Source organism: Anarrhichthys ocellatus, unplaced genomic scaffold (assembly GCF_004355925.1).
Source record: "Anarrhichthys ocellatus isolate YVR2014 unplaced genomic scaffold, GSC_Weel_1.0 scaffold48, whole genome shotgun sequence".
In the NCBI taxonomy this organism is placed as follows: domain Eukaryota; kingdom Metazoa; phylum Chordata; class Actinopteri; order Perciformes; family Anarhichadidae; genus Anarrhichthys; species Anarrhichthys ocellatus.
Genome location: NW_022280078.1, coordinates 2154843 through 2177693, shown reverse-complemented (window position 1 = coordinate 2177693; position 22851 = coordinate 2154843). Strand labels below are relative to the sequence as shown.

Below are 22851 nucleotides of genomic sequence, written 5' to 3'. Positions count from 1 at the left end.
GGCCACTTATAATAACCAAAAGTATCATACTTATTGTCATATGACGGAACAAAGAAAGATTTGCAAATCTACACATTTGAATAGCTGGAGGCAGACAAAAGTTATTAAATAGACATTTTTTGTCAATCTACTCATTAATATCAGCTGATTATTGTGACTCTACAGACATCAAGTTTAGTTGGTTAAGATTGTTCTTTTCGTAGCAATTTATCCGTCAGTTGCTTTTCAAAAAAACTATTATAACATTTTGTACATAAATGTCAGAAAACAATTAAGTGTTTATCGCAAGTTCCCAGAGTCCAAGGTGATGTTTTTAAATATCTGGTTTTGTGCAACCAAATCCCAAATCCTAAAATATTCATACTGACAGCATAAATGAAAGAAAAGCAGCAAATCCTCTCACTTAAGCTGGAATAAAGATGAATTTATCGATAAAAAAAATCAATATCAACATTGCTATTACGTCTTAATTCTTCTATACGTTTTTAGTCATATTTTTATAGCTGTTCTATGAATTACTTTTCATATCGCTGCATCCGCTACATTTAAATTCACAACGATATCAAACAGAGAAAAGCAGTTCTCACATTTCAGAAGTTGGAACCACTGAAGCAAACTGAATTTATCTATTATCAACACAGCTGTTGATTGACTAATGTATACATTTTCAAAGCGCTTAGATTATAATTCCTGGAGTATTTGAGTTCGTTTTTCTATTGATGATGTTTTTGTTGTTTGATTGCTGATAGTAGAGTTGTTGAACTTACCTTTCCTTCCCCTGACCTGCCTGCTGATGAATACCTGACTCTACGGTCCTGACTGAGTCGTCACACTGCGGCTCACTGCTGCCATCTATGACTCACAGGTGAAACTACATCCGCACTGTTTACTTTGGCTTCTGTGCGCCAGGCGAACAAAACCGTTGATCTGGAATATTTGGGATTTGATTTAAGATACGGACTTAGATGCAATCATAATTAGCTTTGTGTTACTATTTATTGACTCAGTGCATTTACTTAACAAACCTCAAAAAGCCCCCCCCCCCTCCTCCTCCTCCTCCCACTCCTCCTTTCCCAAACTGCATGTTTCCATGTGTTACAACTTTGCTAAAAAACAGAAAAAAGAACTGACTCATGAGTGGAGCAATGACTGTGACCCACAAAGCACAACCACAAAACATTCCCCGACTCTGAAGTGCAGACTTGTTTCTCTTGGCACCAAACCGGCTATTCTTAAGCTAAAGTTCACTTTCGATCCAGGCCAGGCAGGCCGCCTCGTACGAAGGCCTAACCTTTCAAAACAGGGATCGGCCCGCTCTGGGCGCTATTCTCACCGCTGACTACCAGGTCACCAGCGCTCATTCAATAGGCGGGACGCATGAGAAAAATGTGGGCTCAGAGATTATAATGCATCTCTTTATGGACAAAAACCCAGCAGGATCCTGAAAGGCAATCTTTACAACAATGGAAAACATGGCACCTTAAAATACACGCAAACCGCACACATGCAACTAATGAGTCCTGAGAGGCAGAAAACACACAGTTTGGAAGGGGAATGCGTCTAATTTGGTTCCAGGCGAGTCTTTATCCCAGCGAGGTTCTAACAACCGCAGCAAGCGTGCCACCGAGGGCTGATTGGGCGGGAGTAGTGTAAACACCAATCACAGAGTGAGTAAACCGGGCCGACGGGCCGTAAGGAGACCACTCATCACTCACTCAGGGGTTCGACGCCGTCCTGTGAAAACCAAGTTTCTCCAAAACTTAGGAAAAAATCTTGTTTGTATCAAGGAACTTCTGAAGACAATCAAAAAGGTTTTTAGCCAAAAAGAAAAAGCAGGAAAACAAAGAATTGGAATTCCCAAAATGATTCTTTCAAAGAGTCCAGATTATTTGATTTATAAATGATGATTTGCTGATGTGAACCATGTTCCTCCAAAATGTCAGCTTTTCATGAACGAAGGAAAAAGCAGTCTTGTTTTAAGCTGTGCAACAATGCCTTCTTGAGGTAATGTTGTTTTCCTCCTAAGAAGCGGGGGATTTGGTGTTTTCATAACAATATTTTTGGCACCGAACCGTGACAGCCATGTTTCTCCAATATGTCAAGATTTTTATGACTTCATGATAAACACCTTGTTTTAAGCTCTGAGACGACGCGGTTCCGAGGTAATCTGATGGGGTTTTATTAGCGAAACAAATTGACATTTGCATAACTGTCCTCGCTGTCCTGTTCAAAACCATGTCTCACCAAAATGTCAACTGTTCAAGACATAACACTTTAAGCTTTGAGACAGTGCAGTCTTAAGATAATCTTACGGTTATTTTTTTGTTTTATTTTCCTAAAAGCAAAAGTAAAGGCATTTTCAACTTTCTGACATAATCCAATGAGTTTTTAAACAGTCTAAGCAAGAAAGTCTTGGGATTCATTGTTGCTATCCTGATATGGAGACATTTTGTTTTAGAGTTTTATGAGCCTCAGATGAATAATCCCAAGCAAGACAAAGTTATGCTTTTTTTGAAGCATTGTCGGTGTTGTATGTAAAAAATAAATAAAAAGGCATATTCGAGTTAGAGGTCTAATAAGGCAGGAAATTGTGCATCTAAACACACTACAACATTCCCTACCCACACATCACACACACTGGATGACGCAAGGATTGCATAACATGCCCACAAACTATAGTAAGCAGTGGTATGAGAGTAAACTGCTGGCAGGCTGCACAACAGCCGCTCCAGGCCAGTAAACGTATCAACACAGCGAGTTAAAAGTGCAGCACTTTGTGGGGAAACAGGCGTGTTAAATCCTGTGTGTGTGTGTGTGTGTGTGTGTGTGTGTGTGTGTCTCCGGCATGGGAGCTTCTGAACCCGGATGGGGGGGAAACACCAAAGGGTAGCGGAGAGAGAGCTGTAAGAAGATAATAGGATGATGAGTCCTCCTGAGGAGGAATTTGGATATGGATTATGAAGGATATAGATGCAGGAAGTCGGTCTCACGGATGCGATCTGCACTTCAAAAACAATAGAGTGGAAACCTCACCTCCCAACACTCTTTCCACCCTCTCTGTCTCCTCATCCCCATGTCCCCATGTCCCCTCCCGTGTAGTAATAATTCCTCCCGTTCTCCCCGTGTGTCTTGCTGTGACAGCTGCAGGTGGGAGAACTCGCCCGGGGGAGAGAGAGCGACATTGAGGGGGTTTTGTTCGCGGCTTTCCTGTGAAGCGCCTCAGTGGGAGAACACAATGGGGTTCGTGTTGGACAGAACAGATTACTGAGAGCAGCCTGTAAGCACTTCCCCACATCACGTTCGTTGTTCATGCATATTTAATGTGTGCATCGTCCAAGATATTTGGTTTATTTTTCTTCTTGGTCAGTTAACCTGTTATATATAGTAACAGCAAACATATCAGATTCATGTACGTTTGTGGTGTTTCTTATTTTAGCACTACCTGCAATAAGCTAAGAATACGCTATATAAACCAAAACCAGATTACAGTTCCACCCCCTACACAAAATGAAGGTTTTAGTCATTGAAACCCACAGACGACACACATTGCCTGCACTACCACATGAGTCCCAACGGACTTCAAAACTGTCACTCAAACTTGCATTCCTGAAAGTTCCTGACCAGAAAAAGTAGAAAGACACAGAAGAAGTTCTGCATGAGCTGCTGGTTTGTAAACATTGCAGAGCAAACTGGGACGCACAGACCTTTTCTATTAGGAAACCTTGGTGCTTCCTACTATGCTGCTAAAGAAAACGGTTAGTTGTAGGTACTAGACACACACACACGCTGCCTGAGAGGACAGGTTCCGGGAAGACAAAGCTGTCGAAATAAATAAGATCGGATGTGGATATTGCAGCCTACTGACTTTATTGATCCCCTGACTTTCCCCGTAGCGCCACCAAAAGGTTGAAAGTTTGGATTTTAGATGAAACGTGTCAACCACATTCAGATGGATTGGTTCAGATATCCAAGGATGAATCCAAATATACTTTGGGGATCCTCAGACACCAGCAGATACTTTGGTTATCTGGATATTTACTCGGCAAATGCTACCGCGCGAAAATGAAATGGTGAAGGAGGTTATTATTTAATACATCATCTGCTAAACACGTCGAGTTATCCTGCCGACGATGGCTCAAAACACCACAAGAACAGCCGATGGTGCGGCTCTAGACTTTTTCCTCTTACTTTGCAAACAGTGAAGTTGTTCAGATGATGCTAATTGGGTACCCTCCATCCCCATTGCTTCTACTAGTGGAGTTACTGCGACGCAGCACTATTATAAACAATCCACCAGAAACTCAGAAGTGAAATAGTTTTTTTTTTTACAAAGTCTTCTGGCCATCTTCGCTGTGCCTTATGATAACATGTTAGGAAAGAAAGATCAAACTGCTGTTGCAGTCACAGAGAAGAGACATAATATCCCTTCTGTTTTTGCTGGTGCGCTGGTCTTTTGATGCTGCAGCTGGCTGCCTTTCTGGCCCTCCGGCGTCCGTCCCCCTATTCCCCTGTCCACCTCCGCCCCTGCAGCATTAGAAAATAACCCTCACTGTGTTCTCAGTGATGACTCTCTGCAGCGGAAACCAGCACCCACCCACACACACACACACACACACACACACACACACACACCGACACCCCGTTGCAAACCGATGCCTCAATCCAAGTCGTTCAGAAGGGATTCCCTGTGAGACGGTGGGAGCGGGCCGACGGGAAGGAAGAGAGCGAGATGCAGAGGAGCCGGTGTGTGAGTGATCTTTTCCTCTGTGGTGGGACGGACTGGAAATTGCTCCACACCACTGCTGCCAGTAACACAGCCGGCTCAGCTGTTCAGAGCGGGCAGCATGTGGTGAAGAGAAATCGGAGCCAGGTTTATTGGTGTGGAAACAAATAAACACAGGGGAGCCTCGTACAGGTACAGGGGTTTTCTGTCACTCCGAGAGTGTGAGTGTGTGTGTGTGTGTGTGTGTGTGTGGCCTGAGGATGATCTACCATGTGGGAGGTGGGAGCCGAGTCACAGCCTCTGACCACAAAGGATGTGGAGAGAGGAGTCATCGTTCTCCTCCCTTTTCTCCCACTCTCTTCTTTTTCATTCTGTCTGTCTTCCTTCTTTCCTCTTTCTTCATTATGCTATTAGAGCATCAGCAAACAATTATCGTCATAAGTGAGTTATCAAGATTTTTTTTTTCAATCAACTGTTAATTGATTTGCTACTTGAGACGGTGATGCAATAATAGTTCAAGTACAACACTATACTGCTTGCGCTGTCATTTTGAGTCCAACAGCTCTTTTGTAGTTTCCAATTTTCTTCTGTTCTTATTTTCATTTTATATACTTCTAATTATTCGTCTTATATTCTTTTTTACCTTTTTCTGTGTGTCTGCACTTATTTCTGTCCTTGTGCAGCTGCAGCACCTGAATTTCCAGGGATGAATCATCTTAATCCTTAATCCTGACAAATACCCTTTCCACAGACTGAGAATAAAGTTGTTGGAAACTTAGCATCTCGAATAAAACTCCTTTATTCTTATAAATTGTATAAAAATTGTCGATTATTGGATATATAATTAATATGTCTCATGTTGATTTACTCAATTAGTTCTCGATTCTTATACCAGATGGCAGAGAGCGGGCTGACCTGGCTCTTCCTGTTTGACCCAGAGAATCAAAGAGCAGAAACAAACTAACTAATATAAACTAATTTCAACTGAATGATGTCATCCAAATGTGGTTGGATTCAAGAAAGAAAGGACTACTATTGAAGAGCAGAGTCTCCTGTTGACATTACAAATGGCCTCTTGGCTCCGTATCCCACCCAAACCGCCGTACTGAAGGAGGATCAGTGCTGCCTGGAGACGGTGTGTCAGATCCCCGTAGTGGTGTGTGTGTGTGGGGGGGTGGGGGTGGGGGATCTCCTGGGATCTGAGACAAAAGGGACATTGTGGCACAGACTGACCCATCCCAGAAAACATTACTTCCTGTCCCATCAGCTCCAGCGTCCATGAGCGGCTCGCTTCCCAGAACTGAGAGTCCGTTTTTGACAGCGTCTGCTGTTAACCATTCGCAGCAGCAGTCAGAGCTGACATGTACACACTGCCACTCAAACACAGGGAACTACATTTGGGGAGAGACTGTGTTGAAGACGCTACTCGTATTTTTCAGCCCATTATTTCCAATTCTTGCACATGTGCTTCACGGCACAAAACAGAAAGCAGTTTTACTTCGGGGATCACAGAGCAATCTCGTTCACTACTCCTGTTCACCGTTATTAGCTCTGTTCCGTTGTCTGGCTCTTCAAAACAACTCCATGTCCAGTGCAGTGATTCCAGGAAATGGGAAGCAAGTGAACACTGTTTATCAGAAAAAGTGGCTGGAACACGGTGAGCTGCAGAGACTAAAGACCCATGAGAGTGCTGGAGGATGTGTTCACAGTACCTTGACATGGCTCTGAGCACCCAGGTTGTAGATCTCTGTAGGCTTCACCTGGTTGATGATTTTCACCAGGCACGTGCTGTCGGTCAGATCGCCATAATGCAGCTTCATGTCTAACAAAGAGGGGGACACACACACACACACACATGCGTCATTCAAACTTTTATCGGTCCTTCATATATTCAGTCATCGGGCAGGTCTGAAATAGCTCACAGCCATCTGATTCTGGTGTCTTATGACATGGCTCGAGTGGCCACAGCAAAAGGGAGACACACCAGCACCAATTGTTATAAAAAAAAAGATTCGCTCAATTTCAAATCAAGTTCAATTTACATTTTATCAAATCAAATTGCACCCAATTAATTAGGAGGGTGTGGATCTTGTAAGGCTCAAGGCAAAGCAATATGGTAAACTAAGGCAACATAACCATTTCCTGTAGAGGGTAGCAGAGAAAGTTATTGGACTGCAACCACAATTTAACCCAAGAAGGCGCAAAAGAGGAGAAGTCATGCCGTCATGTCATTTGAGGTACAACATAGATCACCGAGTCTAAATATAAAATTATATGAATTAATCTGCACAGCGTTGGGACTTGCTCCTCATAAATTAAATGTTCATACCAAAAACCGCAGTCTACTTTCTAGCTCAAAAAAGTAATGTAAGGCCGAGCGTGAGCGGACACCATCTCTTTATTTTTAGGGCCATCCGCTGTAACCCTCTAGCATTGCAGCTCCAGTTACACTGCACACGTGTCATACACCAAAGCTCTCACGGGAAGCAGGTCAGTACTAGATCAAACTCCAAGAGGACCCCAATTGGTAACGTCAGTGGTGTGTGATGTGCATGAGTGAAGGAGGTGGGTGTAAGGCAATAGGCAAAGCAGAACTAATGGTAAACTAAGGCAAAAAAAATAAAAAATTTAAAATCAAACCAGAACCTGGTGTGCCTGTGGAGAAGAGCAGAAAGAGGGGTCATCACATGACATCCTTAGATGTTGGCATACTGTCAATATGAAATCTGTTATCTAGTGATTTCGGTTTAGTACGCAACATCCTTTTGGACCAAACCCCTAAATGCCAAGTACTCGCTGTTACGGCTGTATGTGTTCCCTGTGCTGTCGTCTCTTGTCCCCCTCTTGTCCTCTGCCCAGGTGAGCTGCATTGCTTAACGAGGTGCACCTGGCCGGGTAACGAGGTGCTTCAAAGCTCCTGTGCCACTGAGGCCTCTGGTGTGGGTAATACTGGTTTTACTCAGCCTAGGATTTTTATGTCTTGTTTGTTTTTGTGTTAATAAATCCCATGGATTACATTTATTTTTGTAAAGAGAGTCTCAAAAGCATGTTAGGCAGGTTAGTCAAGCGCAGTGAACAACGTGTTGTATCAAACTGTATGCAGACAATGTTCGACTGAAGTCTGGTCAGTGGATACACTTCAAACTGTTTATGTACGACGGCATCGCTTGAATGCGTCGATTAGCGGAACAAGACAAAAACAGACTGGCTGGCTTACTAGAGAAACTAGCACTTGAACATACGTCAGCTTGTTCAGAACTACCTAAAGTGACAGAAACCATCTTTGAGAGAAATGTCTTTGACGTGTACTTGTTTATGTTTTAGTTTTTTAGTTTGGCGCATATCCCATCTGCTACAATGGAGGGGGCGCGGTGTACCAGGGGGCGATCGAGATGTTTCGGCTTCACTCCTGAAGAGCTGTCATGTCGTCCAATCTTTATACAGACTATGGTGTAAACAGGATACTCACTGCCTCCAGTGTGTGTCCGCGGGTTCTGGTAAAGATGCTCGATGCGACCCGTGTTGAAGGAGCTGGAGTGACGCAAAACACCATGAACCTGTGAGAAAAGGAGGCGGGGTTTAGAAATTAACACTACGACTGACAAATACCATGACTTTCATATCGTCTTTAAACAATAATGTTTTTGTTAGTATGTTGTTAATGCAAACTTTGTGCAGCTCCTTCACAATAAAAGCTCCCACTGAAGAAAATACTGCTGATCATAGCTTTTACTGTGAAGCACACATTTACACAGACTGACTAGAGATCAACAGAAAATTGCAAAATAAATATGATACAAATCCCAGAGCTATTCTACACATAAGATCATTGGAAACAGCCTGTCACTGTAGAATTGTTAGAGTCACTGGTGGAGATCCAGTTTACACCAGATGAATTCAGTTGTTCAAGATGAGTCTATTCAGCATATTCAGTCATGCTCACTGTATTGTATGCGTGTTTGTTTTTCTATGCACTTTATATATTTACTTTAGTTGATTGGTTTACCGCACAGTATTTTTCTTGAAATGTGACAAGATGTCAAACATGATAAAGTTGCCTACTTTGATCTACTGCGTTTCCTTGAAAGATCTTTGCAGTAGCGGCATATTTTGTATCGCAAAAGTTGACGTAACAACATTGTGTCTCATTGTGTTTTAAAAGCTGCCTGTGACGTGTGATCTGGACTTGGTGTTCTGAGCGGGATCTGTGCGGAAGCTCTGCTCGGGGAAGATAACGGAACCTGATCAGAGGGGAGTGCATTAGTGGGAGGACGCTGTGCCCCGACCTCACTTCCTTTATTCACTGTGCACTTCCTGCCTGCCTGTGTGCTCCTCTTTAATGACACAACCCCCCCCCCCCTCCGCGTGCAGTATCGAGCGCTCTTCCCCCTCCGCTGTCTCTGAGTCGGGCGGCGAAGCTGACTAGGCAGTCTGGGATGAAGGTGTGTGTGTGTGTTGGGGAGAAAGGAAGTCAAGCAGCTACCGTCAGGGAAACACAACGTGCACTGGTGCAACGCATATTTTTATGCACGCGTGTTGAACTGAATGCATCGTCACATTGTCGTGGGTGTCAAAACAGACGACGAAGCCTTACGTAGCAGCAACGGCTTGTTAAGCTCTGCATCCACTGACAGGATGTGGACTTTTTTCTCTTTTTTTTGCTCCTAAAAAAACAAACCACATTGCGCAGCAGGTGAGAGTTAGTGACCTCACTCGTATGACCATTTAATAACTATTTCCCCGTTAATGGTTTGACCCAGGGGTAAAAGGTGCATGTGTGTGTGTGTGGTGTGGGGGGGGTTTAACAGGCTTGAAGCAACACACAGGGTCCTATCAGGGTGAGGTTTCGAGTCGGTCCGGTGTACGAAGCCCTCGACACACACAGTGCTGTGGCTGGAGGAAGCTTATCGAGGGAATGTCGCTCTGCGTGCGTCTGTGTGTGTTTGTTGGCATTCGCGACTGTCTGCGTTGGTTTCTGAGAATCTGAGTTTAGTCCGCAGTCTGGATTTCTCCCTCACCTCGTAGCCTTTAGCGAGCAGGAACTCAGCCAGGTAGGAACCATCCTGAAAAAGACAGAAGACAACACCAGTTAAAACCCGTAAATGGCACACAAGTGTGTTAACAAGGTTTTCTTGTACTGACGGAATCGCAGCACTAAAAACCCAAACGTTCTCCGCCCACGTTTGGGAAAAACCGACTTCAAGATGTCACAAAGTGTAAATGCTTCACGCACTCCCGAGGACACAAACATTGTCTTTGTCTACGCCAACGAGAACTAAACCTGATGGCCCATAATGCAGAGCAACCAAAAACTGACAAACAGGCAGGACAGGAACATGTAATAACTGCTAATTGTAAAATTACATAACAGTTGAAGGACAGGGCTTCAAATAAAAATTAAAAATAAATTAGCAAAATAGATTCTAGATAAAGGCAAAACCTTTTCATGCAAATAATTGATAATTGATTAAAAAAAGAGAAACACAGACAACAGAACATGAGGATGAACATCAGTGTGGGTCCATGATCGACAACGGAGGTTTCAATGAAAGATAAGTGTTCTACCGAATGACTAAATACTTGTTTATATTATTTCATTCATGAAATAATGAATTAATGAACAACAAGAACAGACGTAATGTTATACCGGAACTTTTAGATAGAACCTTTCAGAGGAAACCCGCTGGAAAACCTCTAAATGGTCTTTAAATACAATTATTGCTGAATTGGCTGCTGCAGTGATTTGTTGGAAAGTGAACCTGTGTATTGTTCACTCCGTGACACATCAGTGGAAAGTTCTGTGGTGTTGGACCACCACCCTCCTGAAACCGCCACACCGTAGCTGAATACTGGATCTCCTGGGATCATTACGTGTAACATCCACATGAACCAGGAGCTCTGGGCGGACCAATATATGTGTGTGCGTGTGTGTGTGTGTGTGTAAGAGAGAGAGAGAGCGAGCCCTGTCAATAAGGTCTTGTTCCCCTCACCCATGTTACTCCTCGTCTTTTTTTTTTTTTTTTTTCTTGCTCAGACTTTCCGACCGCACATTCTGAAACACTCTGGAACATTCCGAACCAGTCATGGCATTCATCCCTCCACCCCCCTCACATATGTGCACACACACACAATCACACACACACACACACACACACACACACACACACACACACACACACACACACACACACACACACACACACACACACACACACACACACACACACACACACACACACACACACACACACACACACACACACACACACACCGTGCGTCCTCTCCAGGTCTGGGGGTGACCTTGGAGGTGGAGGGTTAGGGAGCAAAGGAGGTTGGGGGTGGGGGGGGGGACCCAAAAACCCGTGCTCAGCACCGGGCAGGGACATGGCTGCTCCTGAAGAGAGCTGCACAGGTGGGCAAAGTCTGACATGAAGAAATCAGACCGCTCTAACAGAACCTGACCCACTGAGGATGGAACTTTCAGGTCAGTGGGGCCTTCAAATTCAAAGCATGAGGTAGCCTATTTTTAATATGGTTTTCACTCCTTTCTGGCAGAACTGACGACACTTTATATATCCGTTTATTTATCGCAAATAATGTTGCCATAACGAGATTAAAACGTCATCGGGTAGTACTTTCCTCATATCTAGACTCAGACCTCATGGCTGCTTGAACACCCTGAAAGGTGTAAGCCGAAACTTGTGGCAGTTTTAGGCTTTTCAATTTAGATTCTCACACTTCTCCTCTAAAGACTCACTGAATGCAAATAGGTTTTTCTTGTTTTATGAATATAAATGTATGCATTAGTACTACGTTAAATGTTTTTTTTGAGATCATGTTCAGCTCTGCAGGTTGAGCTCCCAGGTTGTGCGGTCGTTGGCACTGATTCTCAACCTGTTTCTGCCCAGCCCTATGGGGGGGGGGGGGGTTTACTGGCAGCCCATCGCCCGTCCCCACGGCGTTCAAAGCTCCGGCCGGTGTCATGTTTTCCTGCCCCTATGCCAGGGTCAAAGCGTTTCATGCCAGACCAATATGGAAAACAAGCCTGAAGAGCTGCAGCTCTGTTTCAAAACAAGAGGCTCCTTTGAGGCCGTATTAGCCCATAAACCCTGGCCTCACCTCGCTGTTTCCTGTTATGGGGAGGTGGGCGCTTATTGGGAGCGGGGGGACTGGACACTCTCACTCACACACACACACACACATACAAACAGTATGCTCACCTGCCAGGTCAATGTCACACCACAAACCCCTCAAAGACTGAGCCTTTGACACAATATGATCTCTGCACTCTACAGCTGCACTGAATTGAAGCAGCAGGCTGGCTCAGCAACAGGAGGGTGAAAGTTAATTAAAGTACAAGACACTGACTGTCTCACACTTCAATACTGGTGTTATCAAAGTTACTGATTCCCTCCTCTGAAGGTTGAGGATCGTCTGCAGTAGCAGAGATGGTCTGCTGTTGCATACAGGTACAGGTGTGAAATCTTTTACTAACAGTCAACAGAGTGGGGTGAACTCAGTAATGATCAGTATTTTAAACTTGAGGCCAAACAGACTTTATATTTTATATATATATGTATATGTATATATAACTGTATATTTCCAGGCACTAGTCGTGTTAAATGACTTTAAAAAGAAACTCTTAAGATACTTCAAGGACTGAAACGTGCAAGCCCAGCTCTTTCGATGCATAGCTCTGTGTGCGTTTCAATATATTCTAAATACTATTCAAGCTTGTTTTCATATTCTGTACGTTTTGTCGATGAACCACTTTGCATAAAACTTGAAAAAACAAAAGAGCAAGAAGGTAAACAGAGAAGAGCATCAGGAAAGGGTGAGAGGACAGAAGGGTTGCTGATGATGTTGGAGTAAATCGGTCCATGTGTCTGAAAAATGTTAACAATGTTCGCTAATCAGAACCCCCCATTCCTCCAAATGCTATCATTAGCTCCAATCAATCAACATTCACATTATCATCATCATCACAGTGTGGTTTCACTGAGAGGACGCATTTATATCAGAGAGGTGGCACCAGTGTGTGTGTGTGTGTGTGTTTTTGCATGCAGTGCTTTAAGAAATAAACATGTTTTCATGTAATTTTCTACCCAAGAAGAGACCAGAACAAAGTTATGATTCACATGGGGAACTATCTGATCAAAGTAAAAAGAATAGAAACCTCACAGAAAGTTTTGTCACTTTACAGTTGACGATATCAAATGCAACAAACACATCTTTGGTTCATATGAAGAGTCCAGGAGAAAAGTTCTAAACAATATCAGGGATGTCAAAGATGGAGGAGCATCAGCTGACATCTGATTCTAATGAATGGATGTCATGATGAAATATCTGGAAGTATTGCAAAAATGTTGACAAAACTCATCCTCTGATGTCATGGGGTCTCTTTTACTTCGATGGATACTGTATACTGCGACTGTATGCTGTGTGTAGCCCAAGTTGACTCATTCAAATAGCTTGTTTTGTCCAACTAACATTTACTATTTTACCATCATCAGAAAGTAAAATAATTGCTAATTTTCACATTTGAGAAGCAAGAAGCTGTGAATTTTTTTTGCCATTTGAACATCATTGCACATACTGACCTGTATGTGCAAATTTAATGTCGTAAACAGCAATAACCTCTTTAAACATTACGACCATCACCACAGCTACCATCATCCCTTCAGCCAAAGAGAAGAGAAGTAAGTGTGTGATGGCTTTGCACAAACCCCAGCACTGTGAGTTTAGCACCCCCTGCTGGTTGATCAGTGAACCACTGGGGTCAGTACCAAGAGTGTTGCTAGAACTGCTCTGTGACCTTTAACACCTTAGATCAGCTGCATATATGTAGTTATGCAAACACGGAGTTCATGCGTCTGTCATTGTGCATAAACTACAAATGAGTCACGTTAATGTGCTTTCATTGGACCGCAAGAAGCTGCCAAGCCGGTCTGTAATTAGGCCTGATATGGTTTAATGACGCTGTAATCACAGACACAAACACACAAGTAGGAACACTGAATCTCTCCCCTCGACGCAAGCATGTCGCTGAAATAAATAAACAATTCAATACCCTGGTATTAATATGACTTCACTTACTTAATGTACAACATGTAAATCTAAAGCTGGATTTAAAATCCACATCCATGTGTTCGCTGCAGCTGAACTCTCACCTCTTCCTACAAGTTACCAGACTTTCATTCGGATGAGGGATCTGCCTTGAAGGAGCCATCAGCAGCAGTTATGAGCGACGGAGGAGATGCGTGCGCGGATTCTTATAAGCTTTATGATTATTATTGCTGGCACCCAGCTCAGATTCTATCCCTTGCTGCTAACGGAGGAGTCGGTTGAAGGAGGCGAGGGAGGAAATGAGAGAAGGGTGACCGAACTCCAACAAAAGGATTGAAGGAACAGAGGCCTGTAGGATGAGCATCAAACGGTCTCGAGAGGTCGTATCGCGGTGCCGCTTTGTTTTCCCAAGCAGACGAGCTGTGGAAAGAAAGTGTGAACCTCAAAGCCAAAGTAAAAAGTTTTACTGTCGGAACGAGAGAGGCTGGAACCTGTCCTCTCCATAACCCTGGATCGTAAAAAACAGCTCTATCAGCCAGAGCCCCCGCGTCGCTCCGCAAGCAGTGCCTTGGCACTCAGGTGGTCTCCCATAACTCACACCCTCTCGCAGCGAGACGGCAGTCAAAAAGTATTCAGACTGAGCAGCATGCTGCCCTGAAATTTATGAACAGTAGTTAGCCAGCCGATTTACGGCATCACCGTGACTCCGACACCCCGGGCTGGTGACTTCTGAGATGGTCTATCCAGATGCCGGCCTCCTGCACGGGCTCTCAGGTATTGAACGGTAACGGCGTGACCGACCGCTATAAAAAATTAAAAAAAAGAATTAGCTCTGTTATTCTTTGTGTGCTGTTAAAGAGTTTGACGGGAGTAGGAGCTGTGGAAAGTGCAACTGGACCCAAAAAAAAAAAAAAAAAAAAAAAAAGGTCGACAATGACTTTCCAAGAACTCTTATAGTTTGGAGGACAGGGTTGCGTTCCGGGTCGACGGACAACTTTCACCTCAAGCCATGAAACATTCCCACCCGAGTCTCTGCTCAGTCCCTGCTGCTCGTTGGCTCTATTTTACTTGGAAATTACCGCCAAGAAAATGACAATGCTCTTTTTTGTGCACACTAGTACAAAGCATACAGTACATGCACAGATACAAATGGTCTCCGTCAGGTCCGTGCTGCTGCCACTTGTTTGAGAAACAGCCATGGTGGTTAGACGTAATACTGCGTCATGTAGTTTCTTCAGATCATTATGCTTTCTGAGGAGCATTCTTCACTGGAGAAATGGCCAAGTGGAAGGGTTGAACTTCCTCCATCAGGACTTTTCAATTCTATTCCAACTTTTATTTCCAATATAGTATTCATGTATATTCATTTTATTAAATGTATTGATGTGTAGGACATGTAAATGTAACTGCATTTAGAGGTAAAATGTCAGATTGAACTGCCTGACAGATATCCAACAAATCAAGGAACTTGTACAAAAATCCCACAAGGCAACATTTCTTGCAAAGGATTATAAAAAGTAGAAGGCCAATTACTCAGTCGGCTGATTAATTGGGTCGATTAATGTCATTTTGAGATGACCGGCCAATGTCCACACTAAAAATTTCACCGTAAAATAACGGTAACTTACTGGCAGCAGGGCCCGTAGTTTACCGTTTTTTTACAGTGAATCTACTGTAATTTAATTTTACGGTATCTTACCGTATGCTGGATTACGTTATTTGATAGCAGGATAACAGTGTTTTACGGGGATTTTACAGAATATGCCAGAATTTTACCATTTATTTACAAAGGGTAATACAACCCAATACTTTTGCATTTAATTCCCAACAAATAAAAGAACAACAGACATTCAATACATAATTGTTGCAGTTTAATACATGTTCTCAAGACAAATAATAAAGGGGCATTTGTATTACATCACAAAACTCACAATGTACTGCATGTTTAGAAGAAAACAAATAAAATCATAAAATCTTTAATGATCGGCTTAACTGAACTCCTGAGGATAACCTCAGACCAGTAGCGCCGAGATCGAAAAGTGGCCGATGGTATGCTACTGTTATTCAGTGGTAGGTACCTATCCCTAAAGAGTTATGCTACTTGGTCAGTGGTAGGTACCTATCCCTAAAGAGTTATGCTACTTGGTCAGTGGTAGGTACCTATCCCTAAAGAGGTATGCTACTTGGTCAGTGGTATGTACTAGGGGTGCAACGGATCACAAACCTCGCGGTTCGGATCACGTTTCTTGAGTCACGGTTAAAAACAAAGATAGCAAGAGTAGCGAGAACCATCGCCTGTACAAATAAAGTGATTCGTTTTCATTGAACCCTGTTACTGTATGGCTTCATATTAACTTCCACTGTTACTGTAAAGCTGTTAGAATTGTGGCCTATCTTATATTTGCAATTAATATGCATTCAATCCAGTTCAATTATTTAAATGAAAATCTACTCTGGCTAAAGTAGTTTATCGAGAGTAAAATAATAGCTGTGATCTATACACACCTCTGCATTAGCAACCTGCTGAAATGAAGGTACAGGCACCTTAACCCTCATTACTTCAGGGTTCTTGAGAGCAACGTGGGACTGTTGGGACTGTTGGTACACTGGCTGTGGTCATCACAATGAACAGTGCATGTGAGCCCTTGTTGCTGTAGTTCATCTCCTTGGAGCAGAGGCTGCATTTAGCATACCCTGCCTTATCAATGTATTTAAACCACTGTGACAGCAGGAAGCTGTACTCGCATCTGTTTAGACCTCCACCTTTATCCAGGCCCAGCTCCACCTTTATCCAGGCCCAGCTCCACTCACAGCTCAGCCCTGCGTCAAGCTGCGCTACACAACCAGCCTCCTCTCCCTGAAGCTCTTTGACCTCATCATCTCATCAGTATCTGGGCCTCATGTTTCGTGGTCATAAAAGTTATTCTGACCACGAAATCATCCTCATTCTACTTTGAGTTAAAAAACACAAACAACCTGCAACCAGATGCGCCGGTGTTCGGGTTTAACTTTTATGAGTGACCGCGTGAACTGAACCGGAACACGGGGGGGCTTCATGTTTCATCACGTTACGTTTTTTTCCTTCTAAATCGCGATAATGACGAACGTTAACAGTCGACAAAGTTCCGCATGCAGTGGACGTTAACTTAACCCAGCAAGTCTGAACGGTAACGGTACATAACGTAACTTAAACTTTAACGGAGGGAAATGAAGGCGCTGTAGACATCTGAACGCCGATTGGCCAAGACTCGACACATCAAAGATGTTCTATTGCGAAGATCACGACATCACCTTTTCTCCTCGTCTCACTCCAATCTGAGAAACGCTGGCTTTTATTAAATAAATAAAATTAAAACATTCATGAATATTCAATTCTGTTAAGTTTAAGTGCAACATGAGGTATGTTGATATCCTCGTCCTTTGATCAATACTGAAAGAAAGAAACAGCCAGTGAGCTAGCTTCCACTGTTTACACTGAACTGAACTGCTCAGCAACAACTTGGGTCTATGTTTACTTCCTGTCAGGTTAAGTCATTCCAATACACAATAATGTTTCATATTACCATTATTTTCAAAAAGATGAGAATATCTACATTGCCAAGTCAAGTTTTTTGAATTTGTGCAGCGATTTATTTTGTTGCTACATTTTTTTTTTTTTTTTTAAATACGTGGACTGCAGACCGAGTGCAGATCTCCTTAAGCAAACAGAAGCAATGCAGACAATAGAAGTGTTAAATAAATGTTGTTAAATTTATTGAATTGCTGTATGATATCTGATGCAAAAAAAGACAGTAACAACGTTTTTTCTGGAAACTTCACAATAAATGAATAATAAAAGACAAACCACTTAAATCTAGAAAAAAAAATAAGTACATCAAACGTATCATATCAGGCTACTCAACCACACTCTTTTTCATGTCAGAATGAAACCACGACAACTTCCTGACCTCCAGGCAAAGAAACGACATCGATCAAAGCCGTGAGAATAATAAGGCGGCAAACATTGTTAACAACATTGTCGCTTTACAGGAGTAGTGTCATTCAACCAACCTTTATTGACGTCAATCTGTACAAAAAGACCAGTAAGACCAGTTCTGCTAATCTACCACTCCTCTTCCCATTGTACAGGTTCTGTTCAGGTTACGACACTTTAGATGAACGGCACATTTAGCATCTTAAACATGACTAATGTTTCTCACCACAGTAGCAGCAGCATGCAGTCAAACAGCAAGTCAAACAGTGAAGCCTTCCCATAGGTCCGACACAGAATGAGATGATTCCTCATGTTTAAACAGCCACAGAACGGAGTCCGTCGCACTGGCAAGATAACATCGCTCCATTAAAAAAAAGGCATCAACGAATTCAACTAATACAGTCCAGAATTTGACGCAGACCCAAACATCACCACTTCTAAATGACATCAAACGGGTGACACCGACACCTCTGCACTGCCACTCAGCTGTTAGTTCTCATGGTTTTATTGAATCGGTTGTCCCACAAAGAATTCCCCACCCTTTTGCAGGCACGCATTTTAGCCTAGGCTGCTAATATTTGGCATGGGGAAAGTGTGTGGGTGTGACAGTGGGCGTTCGTGTTCATGCTACTTAACAAGGTTCCCGAGTACCATTTTAGTCAGACAAATCTGTCTCATGCAACTAAACATTTTCATATAAAGAAAACATTTCCTGTGCACCTCACAACCGGCAGGTCTGTCTGTTTGCAGGTGTGAAACCGCGCCCTGTACTCCTACTTGAGCAACATCATAAACTTAAAACGTAGTGGTCATTCGAACTGTAGATGACCGTTGCTTGCCAACATCACAGATGGAGCCGTGGAGGTAACCGCTCCACCTTTCTCACCTGGCCCCCCCCCCCCGGTAAAACTCTTGATCCTGACCAGAGGCGCTGACACAAACTTTGTATGACACTCATGCGGCAACCTTTGGGTTCTGAAGAGTGAAACCAATGAGGAAGTGCCTTTAAACTGGCAGTGGCCCATTGTATTCCCTACTTCTTGGACTCTGACTTGGCCTTATCCATTTAAAAAAATAAATAAAAATAAAAAATGTATTGCCGTTTACAATAATTTACATAACGTTAAGAAATTACCAATGCGTGTGGGAACTGACAAAAATAGTGACGCCTAAAATGTTTATTATTAATTAATGCGGCACCAAAGTGCAGCTGCAAAACCAAGCAAACCAAAGGTTAGGCATTCTCAGTGTGACTAACAATAAATGCGCAGCAAAGCATTTTGTCCAGATGCCAGTTTTAGGCTAACCTGACAACTTCCTTTACGTGAGAGCAGGTCTTTGACACAATAGAGGTAATATGACAAGAAAGGAAAGGGAAACTGTTTATTTTCCTGTCAGCCAGAATGTAATGGGACAATGAGGGCAATATCCCGGACATAATCATGAGCATACCGTTTGAACCATGCACTCTTACCTAAGCTTCCGATTCATATTGGTCATAAATATCTATGTAGCTACTACTGCCCTTTCTTTTTAATGGTCCACACGTGCATGGGCACTCTTCTCACTTTGTATGATATGCTGCACAGCAATTCCCCCTCAGGACCGGCTTATCTCGGTGAAAGTCGGGTCAAAGGTTTCAGTGTAATCAATAAAAGGGATCGGCACAAGTCAAACGCCACAGGTAACGTTCAAAGACAGGAAAGCTAACAGACATACCGACAATGAAGGAGTTAGGACGTTTGTGAGCAACAGCTGCGTGGTTGTATGAATGTTGACGTTACCTGTCCGGTGATGCCGGTGATAACAGCCACCTTGCTCTTCTTCAGCTCTCCGTTCAGCGCGGAGCTACCGTTAGCGGACTCGGAGCTCATGGCCATCTCTTCTCGGCTGGATGTTTGCAGTCTGCTGTCACAACGACCGACAATAAAACAAAAGAAACCTGTCCGTGCTGAGTGTTTAGCGTGTGAGCACTGACGAGCATCCGTAAACCACAATACACGCCGCTACAAAAACTGCACGAGCCTACGTATGAGGAAGCGGCCGCGAGATCAGCCAATAGGAAGAGCGCAAGTGGGAGTCGAAGAGCAGGCTTCGTTAAAGAGGACGGAGGGTATGAGAGGACTGGAGGTCCTTAGCCACAGCGCCATCTAAAAGATGGCGAGAGAAAGGCAGCCTCCTATTATATCAACGATGGAGGTTGTTTTGTGTGGCTTTTTGTCAGAAGTCGCGGTGGAATGTACATTTAGGTACATTCAAGTTCTGTACTTAAGTCGGATTTTGTATAGTATTTCCATGTTATGCTACTGTACTATATTTTTGAAGCCAATATTGAACTCTTCACTCTTCATATATTTTACAGGTTACTTTGCAGATTCTGATTATTTATATAGGCCTACACAATATGCATCAACTGAAAATTATGATGTAATAATATTGAACCCAACAGTATATAAAGTATAGTTGAAATGAGCTCCACCTTTAAGTGATGAACACATAATGCACCAATGATTCTAACCCAGAGACATTTATTATTATTCCAAAAAGGGACATTTTCCATAATGAGTACTTTTACTTTTGGTACAGTATGGTTTAATTATATTTTGGTGGCAATATAATCCGTCACACATCTGAGGGTGAACCAGAGCCGGTAGGTACAAAACAAGACCTATATTAAAAGGGGAATAACAGGAAAGGTGAGATGGAGGCTTGCAGGAGTCCTGGCTGGGGAGTGAGGAAATGCACCCAGGGGAGAAGGCTTGGCAGAGGGAATCCTAGGACTGTAAGGTGGCTGGTGGGCAAGCTGGCGAGGCAAAGCAGATTTCCAGGTATTAACAAGGAGAGCATGTCTTTCAAGTAAGCAGGCAAACAAACAATAAGATAAGACTACCAGGAAAGATGAACAAGTAACAGAGCTGGAAGCGTGGCACAAACCCTCTTTGGCTCATCGGTCCAGTGGGAACTGGCTGTTGGTGCAGATATTATATGCAAATATATAGAGCGGAAACACTGCCAACCTATTTCTTTTGGATGTGTAGCCATATCTTACACATTGAACACTTTGTTACAAATTTTGCAGTATGATGGATAATTTCAAAGTATTTACTGATAGTATTCAGAGGCTATGTGGTTTACACATTCATATGTCAACACCATTTGTTTAGTTTAATGTAAAGTCAGAGGATGTAGAAGCGAAATCACAATGTTTTTTTAGAAAGCAATACATTTTAAGAATCACAACAGCAGTGCATACGAGTCTCTTCTGGTTCTGGATAAAGCAGAAAAACTTTACATTTTATACTTCTAGTATGTGAAACCAGCACGGTAAAACTCAGAAATCAACCTCCAGAAGCAACAGTGCCGAGGTGTGCAGAGATGATATTTTGTGTGCGCGCATTTGCAGCCTTTTGTGTTGGTTCAGAAAACATCCTGGTCAAACAGGATGGGACATGTCAGTGGCCTGTACAAAGATAATAAATGAACTCTGAACATTGTTCTTGTTTGACGAGCATCACTGCGACAGGAACAAACACTCATTTCACCCTCCAGAAAATGTTTCCTCTCTTACTGGCACACACTGGTGGACAAGCGTTATTCAAACCCACAGAACTTAATTTCTAGTTTCAGTAAAGTTCTCAATATATACCAATTATGTCGGCTTGAAACATGAATAATTGTGTGAACAATAATAAAAAGAATGATGTTCTCATTTTCGGCTATATGCTGAAGCGTCCTGGGTTTGGCCACATCAGTCAAGTGAACTGAGTGTAAGTGGTAGGAACCAAACCCAGACGTGGCTGAATTATAAAACAATGGACTAGTCACGTTCTCTCAGGTTCAGCTAAGACTCAAGCGCAGACACAGACACAGGAGATGAGGTGAAGTTGGAAATAAGGTCTTTCACTTGTCACCCAAAAAAGTCATAAACAAAAACTTAAAGCGACTCCAACAGGGAGCGGGCAAAAAATCCAAACAGAATTTTAAAAAAGTCACAAAAAAAAAAGCAAAGGTACAAACCAGGAGCAAACACGAGGACCAAACGCTGGAGCACGGCGCAGACCCGAGGGAGCCACAATGCTGGAACAGACAGGGAACGAACAAAGACAATCTGACCACCAGAACAGGGAAAGCAGGGGAGTATATATGTGTGGGGTGATGAGAAGATTGAAGGCAGCTGGGTGGACTGGGCAGGTGAGTAGGATGAGTGCAATCAGGGGAAACACACACAGACAGGAACACAGGGAGCAAAGCCTAAACCGTGACAGGACCCCTGTGCACAGACATGCAAAAGGCCCCACCACCTCTACACAGGAGCAAGACACACAGACGTTTTAGTTGTTTAGCTTCTTTTTGTGGTGATTTTGTGTCTCTCTGCAGTTGTCGTGCATCTCTTTGTGGGTTTGTGTCGTTTTGTGTCTTTTTGTAGTTGTTTTTGTGCCACTTTTGATGATTTTGAGTCTTCTTGCAGTTATTTCTTGTCAGTTTCGTTCCTTTTTGTAGTCGTTCTGCATTTCTTTGTAGTTATTTTGTGTCCCTTGTTGTTGCTTTATTATTTGAAATGACCTCTCATCTTGTGAGGAAAGAGTCTGGAAGACTTTCAAATCAGGGAGTAAAAAGTATAAAATAAATATCCTCAATTATACATCTTATTCCATTGTCATAGTAACATAATATGTTGCAGCAAAGTGCTGTCCCATTCCTATTCACACCATCTCAAGCCCTCACAGTCTCTCACACTCAATCACTTACCAGGTGACGTCAGTAAGTCCTTGAAGATTCAGGGTTTGGGGCTTGAAGGGGGACATTGGGATTGGGCCTCCAGGGTGATTACCTTTCCCCGCCCTGATCAGCTCCATAGGTTCCCAATTACCTCTCCTCATCCCGAGAGCATTTAGTCTGTGTGCTCCCCTTTGTTTGTGCCGGTTTGTCTTTGTACCTCTGTATCTAATGTTACAACAATTTCTCCCTGTGCTGTTGGTTGCCTGGTTTTTTGACTCTGTTTGTCTCTTTTAGCCTCACCCCCATTTTGGATTTGTTTGCCTGTGCTGACTGCCTACCTGTGTACTGAACTTTTTAACAGTAAAGACAG

At 43.0% G+C, this 22851-nt stretch overlaps 1 protein-coding gene across 2 annotated transcripts in view; it reads right to left on the bottom strand.

The window, feature by feature from the left end:
* Positions 1-19797, bottom strand: part of LOC116395646 (GDP-mannose 4,6 dehydratase) — a 55174-nt gene extending 35377 nt beyond the window's left edge. Inside the window, exons 1-5 of one of the 2 annotated variants that reach the window (XM_031869682.1) lie at positions 19547-19797; positions 9742-9786; positions 8193-8280; positions 7370-7378; positions 6436-6545 (exon numbers count right to left, since the gene is read on the bottom strand). In XM_031869682.1, coding sequence (XP_031725542.1) covers positions 6436-6545; positions 7370-7378; positions 8193-8280; positions 9742-9786; positions 19547-19642 — 348 coding nt within the window. In that variant the 5' untranslated portion in view covers positions 19643-19797. The remainder of the gene's footprint in view (positions 1-6435; positions 6546-7369; positions 7379-8192; positions 8281-9741; positions 9787-19546) is intronic. The other variant, XM_031869683.1, reaches the window with a different exon arrangement.
* Positions 19798-22851: the final 3054 nt, after the last annotated feature.